The 18483-nt window shown below is 31.1% G+C and overlaps 3 protein-coding genes across 15 annotated transcripts in view; 1 reads left to right on the top strand and 2 right to left on the bottom strand.

Annotated features, from left to right (window-relative positions):
- Positions 1–230: 230 nt before the first annotated feature.
- On the bottom strand, positions 231–3227 carry LOC105208154 (transmembrane protein 43 homolog). 3 transcript variants are annotated; one of them, XM_011177935.3, is made up of 6 exons: positions 3073–3227; positions 2788–2973; positions 2478–2710; positions 1551–1851; positions 1124–1329; positions 231–969 (listed from the first exon to the last, which is right to left on the bottom strand). In XM_011177935.3, the coding sequence occupies exons 1-6, from the start codon at positions 3085–3087 to the stop codon at positions 690–692; spliced, it is 1221 nt and encodes a 406-aa protein (XP_011176237.1). In that variant the 5' UTR covers positions 3088–3227; the 3' UTR covers positions 231–689. The 3 variants fall into 3 exon arrangements, with proteins under 3 accessions (XP_011176237.1, XP_011176238.1, XP_011176239.1); XM_011177936.3 differs by having other exon boundaries at positions 2788–2997; positions 3073–3211; XM_011177937.3 differs by having other exon boundaries at positions 2788–3007; positions 3073–3191.
- Positions 3228–3323: 96 nt separating this feature from the next.
- On the top strand, positions 3324–17428 carry LOC105208156 (probable 39S ribosomal protein L23, mitochondrial). 8 transcript variants are annotated; one of them, XR_005576147.1, is made up of 6 exons: positions 3324–3475; positions 4234–4513; positions 4595–4751; positions 8145–8230; positions 8414–8619; positions 8698–9001. XR_005576147.1 is itself a non-coding variant. In XM_026138359.2 (4 exons), the coding sequence occupies exons 1-3, from the start codon at positions 3462–3464 to the stop codon at positions 4742–4744; spliced, it is 444 nt and encodes a 147-aa protein (XP_025994144.1). In that variant the 5' UTR covers positions 3324–3461; the 3' UTR covers positions 4745–4751; positions 9782–9984. The 8 variants fall into 8 exon arrangements, 3 of the variants coding, with proteins under 3 accessions (XP_025994144.1, XP_025994146.1, XP_039312560.1); XR_003269122.2 differs by having other exon boundaries at positions 4595–4747; XR_005576150.1 differs by lacking the exons at positions 8145–8230; positions 8414–8619; positions 8698–9001 and adding exons at positions 16837–17062; positions 17217–17428.
- The window catches only part of LOC105208165 (low-density lipoprotein receptor-related protein 6), a 37467-nt gene continuing 25054 nt past the window's right edge, over positions 6071–18483 (bottom strand). Inside the window, exons 1-20 of one of the 4 annotated variants that reach the window (XM_039456609.1) lie at positions 17846–18473; positions 17589–17785; positions 17155–17405; positions 16818–17049; positions 15929–16347; positions 15400–15693; positions 15094–15298; positions 14861–15021; positions 14329–14646; positions 13697–14196; positions 12294–12598; positions 11423–11836; positions 10315–11333; positions 9794–10038; positions 9015–9708; positions 8082–8916; positions 7466–7950; positions 7114–7368; positions 6655–6909; positions 6450–6560 (exon numbers count right to left, since the gene is read on the bottom strand). In XM_039456609.1, coding sequence (XP_039312543.1) covers positions 6450–6560; positions 6655–6909; positions 7114–7368; positions 7466–7950; positions 8082–8916; positions 9015–9708; positions 9794–10038; positions 10315–11333; positions 11423–11836; positions 12294–12598; positions 13697–14196; positions 14329–14646; positions 14861–15021; positions 15094–15298; positions 15400–15693; positions 15929–16347; positions 16818–17049; positions 17155–17405; positions 17589–17760 — 7170 coding nt within the window. In that variant the 5' untranslated portion in view covers positions 17761–17785; positions 17846–18473. Of the gene's footprint in view, positions 6561–6654; positions 6910–7113; positions 7369–7465; positions 7951–8081; positions 8917–9014; positions 9709–9793; positions 10039–10314; positions 11334–11422; positions 11837–12293; positions 12599–13696; positions 14197–14328; positions 14647–14860; positions 15022–15093; positions 15299–15399; positions 15694–15928; positions 16348–16817; positions 17050–17154; positions 17406–17588; positions 18474–18483 lie in introns of those variants that run through there. The other 3 variants (XM_026138346.2, XM_039456607.1, XM_039456611.1) reach the window with 3 other exon arrangements.

The raw sequence follows: 18483 nt of genomic DNA on the forward strand, positions 1-18483 counted from the left end.
TGAAAATAAATAAATATTTAAGAGAGAGGTGCATAAAGGCGAAAGAAAGAGGAAAGAAAAATGTACGTCACATCAAATGTTTCAGAAGTCACTGTTTAACATTTTTTTATTTATAAGACATTGTGACATACTTAATGTAAATTCTGTCGAAAAATTTAAATATCTTTGAATTTTTTTTTAATTGTTAAATTATGAGTTAAATTTTTTTTTATTAATTCTATTCTATTTTATGACTAGTGGTGAATACCAACATTCCAGAGAAAATTACTCAAAGATAATGACATTGACACGCTGATTGCGACGTATTATTCTTATACAAATAACATTATTAAATCTTATTGAAAAACTCTCAAAGGAAACCATTTGGCACAATTTTGGCATTTTTTTAATATAATTGATATCTTTTACCATAAGACATCATTGAACTCGATTGGTGCTTTTTATAAAATGTCATGTCATTCACATATATTTGGATGGCGCTTTCAGAAATAAAGAATTCAATCCTTTACAGCACTAAATAATATACATGTAACAAATATGTTCTAATAATATATAGCAGAAAGTTAGTTAATGCGACAAAAGTGAATAAATCACATTGTTTCTACACATATATACATTGAATAAATTAAGTAATAAATTAAGTTTATTGTATCTTAAGATAAATATCTTGGAAGAAATCTGAATGTAATCTATAATCTTCTATAATTATTACGTTCTTGAGATGAACCGGACGTCAATATCGAGTAAATAAATGGCAAAATGGACGCTAATGCTAAACAAAAACCAATGACTGGTCGATACCATACCCAAGCGAAACCGATCACTAATAAACTGATTGACATAGAGACCGACATAGTCAGAGACTCGACTGCTATTATGCCGCAAAGGAACGTCGAATTTAATATAATTGTCTTCAGTATATTTGCTAAGCACGATGCCGCCACAAACAAAACCAGCCACCCGAGTCCTCTGGAACAAAAATGTCATTTATAATTATTAATATATTATAATAGAATTATATAATAAAAGAATTTCAATGAAAAAGATTAATTTAAAAATCAGATTATTATCAATTTTAAATGTTTATTCTTACATTTATCTAAAATATTTTATTAGAAATTACCTGACAGTCCAGGTTCGCCAGTAATTATGCACATGCTCCAAATGGAACATCTGATCCACTGACATTTTATGTCTTCGTTGAAGCAAGATCTCTTCACCGTGAGATGTGTAATATGGCTTAATGGTATCTTTTTCCAGCATGCCAACTACTGAATAAACATCTCCGCTTTTACCCGCGTAGGAAAATTGTATTCTGATGTCTCCCACCTACAAGTTGAATAATAGATTGATTCTGAAGAAATTCCAACAATTTTGTATGAATTTTACAAAGAGGAAAAATGTCTGTTCTGAAAGAAATTTTTGGAAATTTTGGCTTAGAACTTTTATCTTTAACTTTGTAATCATATGAATCTTGATTCTCAGTTAGTTCCAAATAATTTCGAATATTCTTAACTTCTGAGAAAGAAAACTTCTTGCAAACAACATACTTGTGGATTCCACAAATCTGCGCTGTGATAATATAATCCAGAGTGCATTTTAATGTTCTTTTGCTCTGGTCTCTCGTCACTGGTGATTTCTACAAAGTCAGTAAATTTCTTCTTCAATTCTATACCGAGCGTGAAAGCGCCGATCTTCACTTCTTCTGCGATCTGCACCTGACTTCTAATTGGCATTTCTTTTGGATTGTGATGACCAGCACGAATATAGAAATGATCCGAATCCACGAGCTTGTCCTTCCATTCTGTTGTGTAATAATAGTGTTTCTCATCCTCCGCTATTCCACCAAAACTAAACACATAAAAATTTTTATATTTAATGTATCATACATTAAAGCGTAAGAGAGTATTTAATTTATTTTAAGTATTTATTACATAAAAAATTTAATAATGAATTTTAAAGTAACTCTGGAATGCTATTCATATTTTTCTTATATTATTCTTATATTATTCTACTCCAAGCAAAAATTTAGCTCATAAAATTAAAAAAATTTATTATACTTTTTTATGTTTAAGTTTTTTATATCTTTTTTTTATAGATTGCGATGAGATGTTTGAATAACTGAATTAATACTATTTCAATATAATAAAAATTTTATTAAATATTATTTTAATATAAAACAAAATCCTAATATGATTGGGAAATATATCAATATTTAAATAATGAGAATGGCTATATCAGTCAAAAACAAATCTTAGTATTCCATAATTTTCTAGATGAACTTAATTAATAAATTAAATTGCTAATCAATTTGGTGCTTATAAGCATCTCTACAAATATTATTTTAAGCTATCAAAGTTTTAAGAACAAAAATTAGCACTTGGAAAGATTCTGCAATAACATTCCAGAGTTAAAAAAAACTTTTCTTTAAATGATGTGAATAAATCTCAACTATATGCCAAGCTCTCTATCGCTACCTCTTCTCTTCCTCGATTTCGACCCATTGATACATCTGAGCCCTCCTCTTCAGCTTCACGCTTGTCATAACAATTCCATAATCTGGCTCAGTCAATGGTTCGGAGATCTGCAAAGCGCCTGACAAGTGTATCAAGCGGCCCTCGTATTCAGGTGACAGCATCATCGAATTAGGAAGCACGATCACATTGTGCAAAGCCTCGTCTAAGGAATGCGCGACTTTGACAGCTCTTCCCTGAAAGGGAAGACGAACACAGTGAAATTGTAGAAAATCTATCAGACAATATATGACAGAAGTCGCCACTCGCACACCTCGTTCCAAAACAGAAGACACATTCCGGTAGCGAACATAATGGAACCGATTATAGCTGTCAACCACGACTTCCTGAATTGCTCCGAGATCGTCATCGACGTTTGATTCATAGAGGCGGCTTGTCTTCCATCGAGACAATTCTGGCGAAGTTCATCCATGTTTCCCCTTTGCGGCTGGCCATTCTGCTACAAAGTGTACGCTCCGCGAGTCTATCTTGTTCTGTTAGTCTCAATGATTAACGCAGGGCAATAATATTCTTATAAAGACAAAGGGAATATACTTACATTTGCGCGATACATTTTGCTGTTGGTTATAATCTTGGAACAGGTGACGAGTGTGACGTTCAGGCCAATTCAGGCACTGTTTAGTGGAGACTCGAACCTTTTATTTTTATCATAAAAGTCCAGCGCATATTTTCAAAATTTCTTCCTCATCTTGACGATGTTAAATCGAATTTTAACGTAAAAAAATTTTAAATTTATTTAGTATTTGTTTTCTCTAAATCCTCACTTTTTACATTTAACCGAATTTTTCCGATTTCTAAACTCAATTCTGCCGGTAACAAAAATCTCTGTAGATAGTAAACAGCAATGGTTTGAGGTTGTAATAATCGGGACGTATTTCTGAAATATTTAATTAAATATAAAACAAAGGTCTATTATTTTACAACACAATGTCAACACGATTGTAAGTCTCAATTATATTTAACCCAATAATTAAATGTAATGATAATGTGATGAAACGAATTAAGATTCAGAAGCGATAGCCAATCTTAACCTTAATTTAATCTTGTAGTTATGCATTGAATATATGTATTATATCAAAATTAGGCATTTTTGCATAAAATATAAATAATTTATATACAATATAAACTAAGTGTTATCCATGTAAATAATAATCAGTGCACCATAAAAGATTTAGATTTCACCATCCAATAGCATAAATTGTATGAAGTATAAGTAAAAGTGTAAAGTGTATAAAAAAATTATATTCTATTTTTTTGTATTCTTAATATTTTGTATTTTTAATATATTTTTATTTTATTAATACTAAAGTTAGATATATTATCAATTTTATAACTTAATTACTTTTTTTTTATTGTGTGTTATCCAATTTATAATTTACATTACTTGTATTGTCTATATGAAAAAGATTTGTGTAAACATCACGTGAATAAAACATGAATAATCCATGTAAACGCAATCTTGAAATTTGGATAAAAGTAGGATATGTATAATTTAATTAAAGTTAAGAGAAACTAACAAACTGCTGTAGGATTTTAGTATTCAATAATATTTCTTATGCGATTTTATATACATTTCATAATTTTTCAAATTGCATATCGTTACTTTTAATCTTGAAACGTTCTTAAGTTGAACTAGAATAATAACATTATAATATTAAATTGATAATTCATTTGATTTTTAATTTATGTATCCATTTAGCTATCCTCTATATCAAAAAGGCAATCCGCAACTAAGAATTTTTTTACCAAATTTCTGGATGAAGCTAATTGCACCTAAACAAAAACAGCCACCAAATGTTGTACAGTTTCACTGCTCTATGCAAATGAGTAAACAAGACGTAAAGAATTATTTGGAGAAGATTTATAATATCAATATAGTCGACGTGAGGACAAAAGTACAAATGGGCAGATTCAAGAGAGAACGACTACAAAATTCCATCATTAAAGAAGACGACAGCAAAATTGCCTATGTTGTCCTGGTTAGATTGCAACTGGTTTTTCTTTCTTGTGAAAAAAAGAAACTAGGAAGTTTATTAAAAATAACTATTTATTCATTGTAGCCAAAAGACCAGTCGTTTGTGTTTCCTGACTTGTTCAAGGATGTAAAACCTGAACTGGACAAAGACATGATAGATATGACTAAGAAAGATATGCAGGATTTCCTAAAAACCAATAAAGCACCTGGATTACCTACTTGGTTTAGGATTTAGCAAGTATGTATGTATATATTAAAAAATTTATAACCAATAAAATTTACTTCTTAATATCTTTGAAAACATTTCATTTTTTATGAACAACCGACTTTTTTAAGTCAATTATGATCGAAAGAGCTTTTATATAATCTCTCATCTACGAAGTTTACTAATACCGAAACTAATGAGAAGTTTATTACGTTTTTGTAAATATATTTTTAGTAACGATATATTGATTATAATATAATGACAAAATTATTTTGAATAAATTTACGTTTTGCGAACATTATACATTATCTTATATGAATTTTTATATATTACAATTTTTTATTAGATTTTTTGTTTCTTAATTGAAAGAGATTCGAAACCGGTTTTCGATAGAAAATCTTCATCATTTATAATACCAACTAGAAATTTTATGTCTAGCTTTTCTATATCAAATTTTTTCACCTTACATGTTATCGTTACTAAAGTTTTTAAGGATTAGATTGAGTTGATTGAGTTTTGCGAAAGTGAGATTATGTATTTCATATGCAGTGAGAAATCTATCATTCCAAAAGTTGTGTCATTTCTATTTTATTACCAAGGAGTCTACTCCAAGTTTGACCAAAGAGAAATGTAGACTTAGACCTTTCATATCTTTTTTATACCTACAATTTAAAATATGCTTTAATAAAAATTGTCTGTAATTGGCCTGACTTTAGGATCCCTTTAAGTAATTAATCACATCACCTTAAATATATAATTTTGCATTTTTACATTTTTTACATTTAAATAATAATTTTCAAATAATCAAATAATATTTTTAAACTTAATTAAATTGTTTTTTTGGATTAAAAAATCTAATTATCTTGAATATAAAAAGTTCAACAGTAAATATTTTCTAGAACTACAAGAAAAAATTATTTGTTTAAAAATTATTTCTTTATTTTATTTACATAAATATTTCAATTAAGAAATATTTTATTTTAACTACAAGTAAATAAGCTATTTGGATCATTTATCCATCAGATAAATAACTTTTTTTGTTTTAAGAAATTTTTCTTTCAGTGCAATATTTCAGAAAGATTTCAATTTTTTTAATAACCTTTCCTCAGTTTTTCTATAAAATCTCAAATGCAAAAATAATAAACATTTTGCTATTCTAGAGCTGTTTCAGAAATATTCCACACATTTCGCAATTTTTATGAAGTCTTTCACTTTTGAAATATTTCTCTGATAGGTACTTTTAAAAAATTTTAGTGTTAGAGTCAAATAGGAAACTATAATAACTTTTATTGTAGCAAATTTTATTATAATTTTATAAATAATCATTAGAATAAATTTTTATGTAAATAATCATAATTTTTTTAACTTTTAAAAACCCTTTATTCTCATCTTTTTAAATTTATATTTGCATTTCATCCTAAAATAGTGTGTATATTTATAATTTTTTTTTAATAAACGAGCAATAATAGCTATTTAAAAATATTTAAATGTATTTAAAAAGGCACGTTACATGATTGAGCCATATTACGAATAAGTTTGAGTTTTTTATTGTTTTCCAGTAATATAGTTCAATCTGATTTTTTAATGCTACCTTTTTAATTGCCTTTAAATATCTTTAAATGGCCATCATGGTGCTCGTTTATTTTTAAACAGAAAAATTTATAAATATATACACCATTTTACGAACAAGTACAAACTTAAATTTTAATTATTAAATTGTAAGTAAATTATAACATCAAAGTATGAATGGTGGCTCTCCGTTAATTGCAGCTAACACTTCTTCATTTTTCAGTATCGTCACATGAGTACCCTCGACGTAGTGTACTTTTACTACATTTTCAGATACCTTAAATAATTATATATTTTGTTAACAAAGTTTCGTTGAATTTGATTTACTACAATTTATTAAAACGTAGGTTAGCGTAGCTTTTTAAAAATACCTTGAGCAAACCATAGTCTTCCTCGATCATGGATGTATACAACGAATGTGTTGGTTTTAGCAAGATTATTGGAGATTTAATAGGCGGCAACGTAGAAGGATCATAATATCGAATAGCGATTGAATGTTTGTAAACTGTAGTACATAATGTCTTTAAATTTGCTGGTGAGAGTGACGTATTCATAACTAAGAACTGTTTTGCGAAAATATTGTATTTTTCTTCCCAGGTATTATATTTCTCCAGTTCCAGTACAATCTATCAAATAATGTATTTTTTATTATAAAATTTTCTTCCAATAATTTTTTTAAATATAAGATTTATTTCAAAACAAAAACTCTTGAAATATAAAACTATAAAATAGAAAAATTTGATAACAATTGATAATTTTCGCAAAAGACAAAAATATGTAAAAAATTTACCGTTTAATTAATTTCTACATAAACTCGAGAAAAAATTTACCTTTTCACTAGTTTCTGATGAATAAATTTCCATAATATTGGTTAGCACAATATTCTGAAGGTCTGCATCGTTAGAATCTGATATTATATGTTTGTACATTGTTCGTATTTGTTCAGGAGCACCGTCAATAAGGATCAGACGGCCTTTAAAATTCATGGCTTCCAACTTTCTTGTTATTTCAATTGCGATAATAGATCCAAAGGAGTATCCTATCATTACAAAATCTTTTTCACCTTTCAACTTTGGTAGTATGAGCTATAAAAATATTGAAAGAATTTGATGAACTTTACTTATCTTAAATAAAAACAACGTTTCATCAATATAATATGAAATTATTAATCCAACTACGCACATTTGTAAGATGATTAGTTGTCTCCGATATAACATTTGTAGCGTCGATGTTATTTGTATTGTAAAAATGATTGTATTGCAAAACCGTTGTTGAAAGTTTAATATTTGGTGCTAAATGATTAAAAATTGTTCCACAGCCGTCGATACCCGGTACAAGAAAAACTTCAGTCGTACTTTTCTGTTTTTTAGTTGAGAGCTCGAAACAGGTCTCTAAAACGAAATCTTTATCTTTTAAAATGCCAACTAGAAATTTTATAGCATTCGGCCCTTCTGCATTAGTTTTCTCGTCTTGCGTGGTATCGTCACTGACGTTCGCATTGGACATCTTGTTGAGCTTCGCTAAAGTAAGATTTTGTATCTCTTGCGGAGTGAGAAAAATATCAAATTCTCGTTCCAGGGTTTGTTTGATTTCCACGGTCATCATGGAGTCTATTCCAAGTTCGGCCAGAGATGTATTTTGACTTACAACTTTCATGTCTTTTATATCTATAATATACATAAAAAATTATTTTTAATTATACTGTAACGTATTATTCGTATCTGGTTAACTAATAAACTGGTTTAATGTATAAGACCTAGTAAGTGTAAACAAAAAAAAAAAGTGAATTTGTACCTACCTAAAATACTGCTGATAGTTTCTGTCAGACTTCCAAGTCCAGAAGATCCCGCTTTCTTTTCAGCTACCACCATGCTGCTCACAATCGGCCGACTTTGAAGTAGAAACTTATCAAGCTCGTCGAGACAAGAGGATATCTTTTGTTGCAAGGTACCACCAATAATCAGTTCCTTATCGTCTTCCTGCATGTCAGCGACGATACCCACGTCACCCACAGCTCCCCATTGAATTGCCAATCCGGGTAAACCTTCCTCCACCCTCTTTTCGCACACCCTCTCCATAACGGAGTTAGCCATGCCATAATTAGTCTGTCCAGCGTTCCCTCTGCCGCAGGAAACGGAAGAGAATACTACGAAATGCCGAAGTTTAGGGCAGATCATTCGCGAAAGTTTGTCCAAAGTCTGCGTCGCTCGAGCCTTTGATTGAAAGGACTCTGCAAATGTATCCACGGTTTGATTTTTCAGAACGCCATCCTTCAGCACCACACCGAGATTGAATATCGCGTCTACCGGTGCTTCTTTTTCCGCAGTTTGCAAGAGGTACTCGCAATCCTTTGGGTCAGCAACATCGATATTCTTGACGATTAACACATTTACACCATACTTTTTCTTCCACAGTTGAATCTTCATGCGTTGATAACCATTCTTCAGTCCAGTACGAGAAATCAAAATGATGTTCCTAGCACCTCGCAATATCAACCAATCGGTTAACTCCAAACCAAGCCCACCCAGACCACCTACTATAACATAACTTTTATCTCTGAGACAGTAATAGCGACGATATGCCATAATAGGCTCGTCTAAAGGTTTATTCTTTTCCTGGATATTTATAATAATCTGTAAACATGTTCATGTATTAAGAATGGATATTATGAGTGTGATATTATGTTATTAAAGAGAATAATTTTTTATCTTATTATAAGTCACAAATATACCTTGCCCATGTGTTTTCCACTTGTCATGTATCTGAAAGCTTGTTCAATTTCTGTTTTCGGAAAAACTTTTACTTGAATTGGTTTGATAGTTTCATTTTCCAGACCATCAGCTACCATTTTGAATAATAGGGACTTGTACTTATGATTGCCAGTAATCATATTATCGAGTAGAACCCCATGGAAGCTAATACCTTTCTTAAATCCTAACATACCTAAAGGATTGTTAGAAAGCAGATCAAATTTGCCGATCTCTAGAAAACGACCGTTTTGTGCCAAACAACGAACGGATGCTAGTAACTTTTCTTCCGCCAATGAATTCAACACGATATCGACACCGCGACCGTTCGTGTGCCGCATTATCATTTCTTCGAAACTGGTATCTCGAGAATTTCCAATATGCTCATCCAAAATTGTCGGAAATATTTCCTTAATAAAGTTTCGCTTGTCATGCGTTCCCACGGTAGTGAACACCTCGCAGCCTTCCTCGAGAGCAAGGTGAATAGCTGCCTGTCCGATACCACCAGTACCAGAATGTATAAGTATTTTATTGCCTTTCTTCATTTTGCCTTGAATGTACAATGCCATGTAAACCGTGCTGTAAACGCATGGGACCGTCGCAGCCTCTTCGAATGTCCACGCGTCCGGTATTTTCCAACACAAATCTTTATCTTTCACAACAACGTTTGCTATACAGCTAGAAATAATAATTTTAATTTATGATATTACATAGCAGACATTGTATCTATACATACACAATTATTTTTCAGAACATTATTTACTTGGTATCACGAAGTCCCATCACACGTTGTCCATTGGCATCGAATCCAACGTATTCCAAACCAAGAGGAACATTTTGAAATAATCGTCCTTGCGAAATTGCCTGATTAAATATTAATTTACCTGTGGCCAACATTACGTCCCTAAAATTGAGGGGTGAATAAACGACACGTACCAAGTCCTCACAATTAAATTCGACGGAAACATTATTTTCTATCCAACGAAATGTACTCAAATCACCACGTACCTGCAGAAAACATCTTCATTCATGATATATAAAAAAAGAACAATATTTTAAATAAAATTGATGTGATACAGGGTGATTATTAATGATTGTTTCCACGTTTTACCATAAGAGCATGATTTACCGACGGATACGTATTTCTAACATATTATTATATTAGAAATTACAAATGCGTGCTTCTATGATAAAAAGTGGGAACAGTCATTAATAATCATCCTGTATATTAAAATACATAATATATTTAACAGATCAACATGCTTCGAAAATATTTATATATACCATTTGGTAGACGTGAGCGGAAGGTACATGATTCGCTTCCGGTCTTGATAATCGTAAATGTCTGTACGATCCCCAAGTTCCATTAGATCGTAATACATTAATAACCATATCTTTTTGCAATTGCTGCATATAAAAGGGATCTTGAAGAGAAAATTTTGAAGCCTTATCTTGAATAAGCACACCCCTAACATATTCTCCACCTGGTTCCTTTCTTAAGCAGTTAACAAAACCTAATAGACCACACTCAGAGTCTCCTTCTCCAACAAGTATAATCCTACTAGTTTTCTTGAGCTTGTTCTCATCGCTCACCAGCAGCTTTAAATCGTCCAGCCAATTAAAATTATCGTTTCTTACGTAAACAATAATTTTTTTTTCTATTTGAACTTTCTTCTTCATAAGAACAATCATTTCTTTATCAGTGCGTTTTTCAAGAATAACGTTCAATTGATATTGTTGCAGATATCTGTTATAGTCATTTACGTCGCATTTTTCACGCGTCAATAGATAACCACCTTCTTTCAGAAATGGCAAAAGTCGTTCTAAAGAGGTTTGTTGTTTAGTCAGAAGATTAAATCCGGCAACCATTAAGACTTCGTCATCTACAGATCGTTTGTTTAAATCGTCGATTAAAATGTTTGGCGACAAGTCCACTGAACTGAAACGACTCGGCGATGTTAACAAAGTGATATTCGCTTGTATTAATGGCATATCGCTAAAAGCTTCAATCAGCAACGAGGATGAGAGACATTCTGGTGTAACATCATCAACATCTTCTACTAATTCGATAGCTTTCACTTTGATGATTTGATGATCCTCCAGCGCTAGTTGCGCCGATATTCGAATCGCTTCGTTTAAAGAAAGTATTGCCTGATCATGATGCGCTACAAATACGTGCTCCTCGATAACGGCATCTTGAGCTAATTTCCGGCGAGAGATCTGAGTGGCTTTAAGGCCCCGAATCTCTATTCCGCCAGCTATAATCATGTCGATCTCCCGGTGTGTTTGTATCGGTAATAAGGCTAAAATAAAGATTTTGATGAGGATCCTTTTGCGCGGTCATAGTCATATATCAAAGCAAAGCAGCACTTAGTAAATTGAAAATACTTGCATTTATTTGTGTTTGTTGTAACGTTTATGCCCTCGTCTTGTAGCTTTGAAGCGTGAAGACTTGGATCGATCACCAATTTTTGAATACTCGTAGGAACATACAAATCTCTCGTATCGTATCTGATAATATGCATTTGTAGCATGGTATCCATAAATGTTACCCAATTACCTTTCCAAATGATATGTCCTTTGTTGCATGAAATAGATGAGCTGTGTAATCCACGAAACAAGCCGCTGTATTGGTAACCGCGCAATTTTAACTCTTTGTAGATATCTCTAGCAGTCATATGTTCTTCTTCATCGTTATTCTGCGGTAACTTATCTATAGGATTGATTTCCTGTTCCGGATTCGATGTCTCGTACACTGTACCCGTCACCACAATATTATTTCCTTCGGTTATTTCAAACTTTCCATCTGTAACGTTTTTATATATTTGATTACAAGTATTCTAAAAGAATGTTTCTAAAAATAAAAATTATATTTTGAAAGAGAAATAAAGAATAAATAAAACGAAGAAAGGACTGTCTTTAAAGAATATTTACATTTTTTTAGAACAAAATATTGAAAATATTTCCCATGAGAAATAATTTGAATTTATCTCTTAAATTCATATTGAGTAAAAATATTTATTTAGTAAAAACTGCAAATAATTTATTATTTTTCATTTTAATAAAATAATTTTTTACTGACAAATAATTATGTTTTTGTTTCAATAAAACATTTTTTCAAATTATTTACTTAGGATAATATTGCATTTTACTGAAATAAAAAAATATTTACAGTTAAAAATAATTATTTCTTTTTTAATTTAAAAATTATAATTTCAAGAAAATAACTTAAAACGAATAAACTTTTTTTTATACATTAATACCTTTTTGTATCATAATTTTTAATTTTGTAACTTCTTTTTTCGATAAATGGGTAGCACGAATGAAGCTAACGTCTTGGAATACAATTGGTATCGTTGTATATATTTGCCCTTTTATCATGCCGATAGTTTGCCAAACGAATACAAGATAACCGGTCGCTGGTAGTAAATTTCTTCCATCTATCACATGTCCGCCCATAAAATCAAAGTCCTCATCCTCGAGCGAAATTTCGATGTACCTTTCTCTGAATTTAGCATGTTTTTGTATTTTATAACTTGGTGTAAACCAATTTTCGGAATGATCCCATCTAATGTCATGATTTAAATGTTTTTATGCATCATATAGTTATACGTATAATAGATATATATTATTTATGTGTTTTGAAGCATTATTAATGCCGACGTTTCGATAATTTACATAAAGTTTCTAATAAAATATTTTTTGTCTATTAAATAATAATATGTTTTATAACGATTAGAGGAGAAGAGGGTTATATGGATAGGTGATGTATTCTAACAATTGCTTATGGAGTTATTCGTTTAGTAGCCCGCCGTTTTTTAGTGATATGATAATATGCCAATACATAATGACACAATTGATATAAGACATTTTTACTTTTGAGCACTTCTGAACTTTTTTAAGATACACTTTTAACCTTTAATTACATACACTTCCTCATTATTCTTGAACTCGAGTGTATTATTACACGAAGGTACATACACTCGAGTGTTTTATGTTATTTAATTTTTTATTTAGCCGTATACATTTCAAATTATACAAAGTTAAAACAATAACATGAAATTTTATTAATATGGTTTTTTAAGCGATATTTTTATATCGAAATATTTCTTCGATAAATGGATTGTCATTCTAAAGAGCGGTGTTTAAAAACATTAGAGACATCATTATTTTATGTTTATTGTTTAATGTTAAACAGGGATGATATTTTTAATGAAATTTTTAATGGTATTTCTAAAGTTTCTAAACGCAGGAAAATTCTAAACAATGGAAAATTAAAAATACATAATTTTGTAACAAGGTACTGTGTTTCTCTTAAACTAAACTAATTTTTTTAAATTATTTTGATGGATAGCCATATTACAATCACTTTTTTCCACCGATTATGCAGTGCATTAGATTTTTATAAATCACGTTCTAAATAATAAATATTTCATTACTTTGAGTCTAGAATCTGTCCAACAACACTCTGACGAATGTAATCGTTTAAGTTTCAATAGAAAATATTAATTATAAACGAAATTCAATAAAATGAAAGTGGGTGCCATATTACCCTCTTTTCCTCTACAATTAAGATATATTAACTATTATAATTCTGAATAATACAAACGTATGTATTTTTTCTTGTAACCAACATGTATAGTGTAGTAACGATAATAACTTATACCTGATTGATGGAGAGATCATAGGAGTTCCTCGGCTAACTGGAAATTCTACTGCTGGGTATAAATTGGCCACTTGGGGCTGTAAACCATAATTGTAGAGTCTACCAATTCCTTGTAAGATTACTTCGATATTTTTTTCAGTGCGTTGATTCAGTACAATGTTTGCCACTTTCGGATGCAAAGATTTTTTCAAAACGTCTTGCAAAACGTTATTTGGAGCAATTTCGATAATCACAGCGTTGGTTGGAATTAAATGCGTTGTTTGTTCCAAGAGAACGGTGTTTAATATACTACGCGTATGATAATCCGCTGACGATAAATTTGATACTGAACTGGACCATTCGAAGCGAGGTATGGAAGAACTGATCCACTTTGAGCTTCGCTTTTTCGGTTGTGGTATTATTTTGCTTAAGTTCAGTAAAAGCTGAGTTTTCACGGATGCAAGATAAGAACTGTGATACGGAACGTTGCAGCAGATCTTTTTCACGTGAACATTATTAAGCTAATAAAATACAAAAATAAGAAGTTTATTACAGATTATATAGATGAATTAAATTGAACTTGAATTTGAGGATATTTTGAAAATTATTAAGTTTTCCATTCATTTATAAAATACAAGAGTTATTCAGTTTACCTGTAATTTTTTTATAAATTTTTGTACGGATTCTGTGGGTCCACACACAACGCTGTTGCTCTCACTATTGCGACATATTATTTCAATATCCGCTGGACACATATTTTTTAGACTTTCGTAATTAAGACTGACAAATGCCATAGAACTATGAATTATTTTTTCTTCGATGCATGCCAAACTGATAAAGTAAGCGGATAAAATGGTTTGTTCAATAGTGAGACATTTATCCGCGTACGCGCAACCAAGTTCGCCAGCAGAATAACCAATCATGTAATTCGGAATAATTCCTAAGGACGTTAGGACATCTACTAAACCAATCTACAAATTCATACAAATAATTTTACAACAAGATACTATATTTTTAAAATTTCTTATTGAACAAGCAATGAAATATGATAAAATAAATCTAATAATATAATACTATAGTTCTAACATATTTAATAGTCGAATGATGCACAATACAAAATTTATATTTGATATTTTATCAGTAAATACGATTGACATTTATATTTTTGAAATATAAATATTTTACCTGAACAGCAACGATGCCAACAAATGCGTATAAAGCGTTTTGGCACATTTTTTCGTCTTTGTTTGACAAAATGTCTGTTACACTTATACCATACGATTTTAAAATCTCATCGCACTTCTTTATCGCGTTTGCAAAGATGTGAAATTTCAATAAATTTCGACCTAATTTTAATTAAAAAATTTTATTATTTTATTATATGCTTGTAAATAACGTATAAAGTATCAAATATATACCCATTCCTGGCCATTGCGAGCCTAATGCAGAAAATATAAAACATACAGGCCTTCTCACACTCTCACAATTTTGAATTTCTTTTATTGGCTCTTGTTGTAAATTATTTAATACAATAAATCCTCTCCATGAGTGACCGTCTATATTGTCTGCATAGACGTCGTGCAGCAAACGGATATATTCTGCATCTGTCGAATGACCAGCAACCTACAATCAAGAATTATTAAGACAAAATGTACGATGCAAAAAATAATATGTAATGTTTAGTTGTAAACAATGTTGAAGTTTCTTTCGAAATGTCTACTGACATCATTTAAAAATAATTTCACTGCTTCTTCAGTGCGTCCAGATAATATTACAAGTCTAGGCAAGTCATCATCCGTTACTCGATTGTTAATCTTCTGTTTGGGATTCCACTTTAACAACATATGAGCGTTGGCTCCTCCAAAACCAAAAGAATTAATACCTATAAAACCATTTTTAAGTGGCAATGTTTGTTCGACGACGCGAACAGTTCCATTTAGTAAGGCTTCTATATCATTCCGTGGTGATGTATATTTGATATTTGGTGGGACAAAACCGGCTTCGAGAGCTATTAGTACCTTAAAAGGTTAATAACAATTTTAAAATTTAAATTTAAATTAATTTGTTAGATATCAATTAATCATACTGTGAAATTATATGTATGAATCTCTCTATGTTCATTTTAATATTACAAATTTGGATAAGTAAAACAAAAATAAATCTGAAAATAGTAACTACGAAAATAGTAGTTTCTTTATTCTAATTGGCTTTTGTGTTGAAAATGTAAATAAAAGTGGAAACTACTTGTTTTACCTTAGCGATCTGAGTGAAACCACTCGCAGGTTCAGCATGACCAAGATTGGATTTAACGGAGCCAATCATTAATGGAGTTTCTCTATTCTTACACATAACTTTCTGGATTGCGTTGATTTCCTCAAGATCGCCGACTTTGGTAGCGGTACCATGTGCTTCAATGTAATCCAAGCAAGATATCGGTATTCCACACTCATCGTAAAATTCCTTCAGCAAAGTACTTTGCATAAGCGACGATGGGTATGTTATCCCTTCCTTTTTGTAACCATCGCTGTTCAATTTAATATGTGGACATATAGCATAAATCCTTTTTGCATTCTTTGCCTTTTGAAGATATACCACTGCCACCGTTTCGCTACGCGAATATCCGTCTGCCGCGATGTCAAAAGGTCTACAGTCACCGTCGGCTGACAAGACACCTCAAAAGTACAATATAAATATATATAAATATATTTCAATTTATATTGAATGACCTCATGTACAGAAACCCGGTAAAAATTTTTCCATATATAATTATATATTAATTATATATAATTATATATAATAATATATCAAATATGCTTATGTATACACTAATAAATAATTGTATATAATAATATAGAATTATGCATGATTTTTATATATAATTATATACAGTTACATATATAATCGTAGATAATTATGTATAATTACATATAATGACTACATGAAATTATGTGCAATCATTATATATAATTGTATATAAATTTATATAAAAATCATATATGATATATTATACATAATTATATATGAAATATCAAGATGACACAGTCCGGTGAATAATGAATGAATTTTTCAATGAAACGATCCTTTAATTTAATCTTTTTATGCGTTTTCAGCATATTAAAAAAGTGATTAATTTAAAAAATACCTAAACGTGCGAATTGCAGGTTTGCAATGGGATGAAAGCACATATTTGTAGATCCAATTATCGCGTCTTCGCATTTACCCGACATGATATTTTCGTAACCAACGGCCATGGCGGACAGGCTCGAACTGCATGCTGTATCGATTGTCTGTGATGGTCCTTTCAGATTTAAAAAGTGTGAAAGTACGTTTGCCACTGCAGATTTGCTACATCCAACAATATTCAGATCGCCTGTCTAATTAGAAAAGGTAAGCGCGTTACAATTTCTCTCACAAGAATAATAATAAGTTCGACGATATTTTTCTCTACTATACTTATACGAATTAATAATTTTTTCTACCTGAATGTTCTCATATAGACATTTCTCTTGCATTTCAATAAAAGATGTCCCTATGATTACAGCAGTATTTTTTCCTCGCAATTGTTTTGGATTAATTCCCGCATCGATAATTGCTTCATAAGAATGTTCCAGTAGTAATCTCATCTCAGGGGAGAATATGTGTGCTTGCTCAAAAGATAATCCAAAGAAGTCCGCATCAAATTTTTCCACATTGTTAATTGTACCCATACAGTTTGGTAAATCCGGATGGTCTAATAAAAGATCGATAAATTCACATGAGTCTATTTACCTTTTTATGTGAAATTAATTTCGAAATCTTCTTTGGCATATAAATGTTAATTACACAAACACATACAATTATTGCACAAGAAGTGATGTACTCTAACAATAATCAGGCATAATCATAAAACTATAATTATATATGAATTATTTACCAATTTTCCATCGACCATGATCTGCTCTAATAAGACTAACTTTGTTAAACAGATTTTCTCGTAACTGATGTATATTGTCTGAATTTGGAAATCTGCCAGAAATACCAGAAATAACGATCTCCTCGCCGGACTCAACACTGTTCCACGACTTACTTGCTTTTTTATTATCCATAGTTTTAATTATTTTTTTAGCTAATCTAGAAAAATGCTAAGACTATTTTATGTTTTTGTTTTTTTTTTTATACTGTTAACTGTACCTGGTTTATATATTCTTAATATTACTACAATATCGTTCGAATCACACGTAAAAAATGACTCGGACGTTTCTTTAACGTCGAGCTCTTATATAGGGTGTTATAGCTTCCTTAATTAATTACCTTAATTGTCTTGCATATCCGCTTAGCAACAATCATGCCATAAGCGCCTGTTGTATTGGAAATGCAAGATTGCGGAATTCGTTAATCGCGCGAGCAACGTAAACATCGTACGATTGACGCGAGCATGACTATATATGATCACCGCGAAGGCTTAATGCCCCACCATATCAAAAATGCAGAAACTATAAGTTAGGCTGCCTAATTATGGGCAGCGGGAGATTCTTAACGAAAAGTACGAGCGGCACGTACGCGCTCCGCGATAAGTCGGACACCCGACACCCCGCAAAACATCCAGCGGCCGAGTGCGCGACGACACGTGATCTGTTCACCGCGATTTGATTGTATTAAGAGGGAAAACCGTTTATAATAAAGTTTGGGGAATAAAAGTGTTAATAAAAAAATGAAAGTGTTATTTGCCACCCTGCGCGTCCTCCTCCAAGTATCCTCCTCGTGGGTTCCAACCCTTCAGACGGACCGAATCCCGAATATTTTATCTTGTTGCACCCGCCGGTACAACA

Source organism: Solenopsis invicta, chromosome 13 (assembly GCF_016802725.1).
Source record: "Solenopsis invicta isolate M01_SB chromosome 13, UNIL_Sinv_3.0, whole genome shotgun sequence".
NCBI classification, from domain to species: Eukaryota; Metazoa; Arthropoda; class Insecta; order Hymenoptera; family Formicidae; genus Solenopsis; species Solenopsis invicta.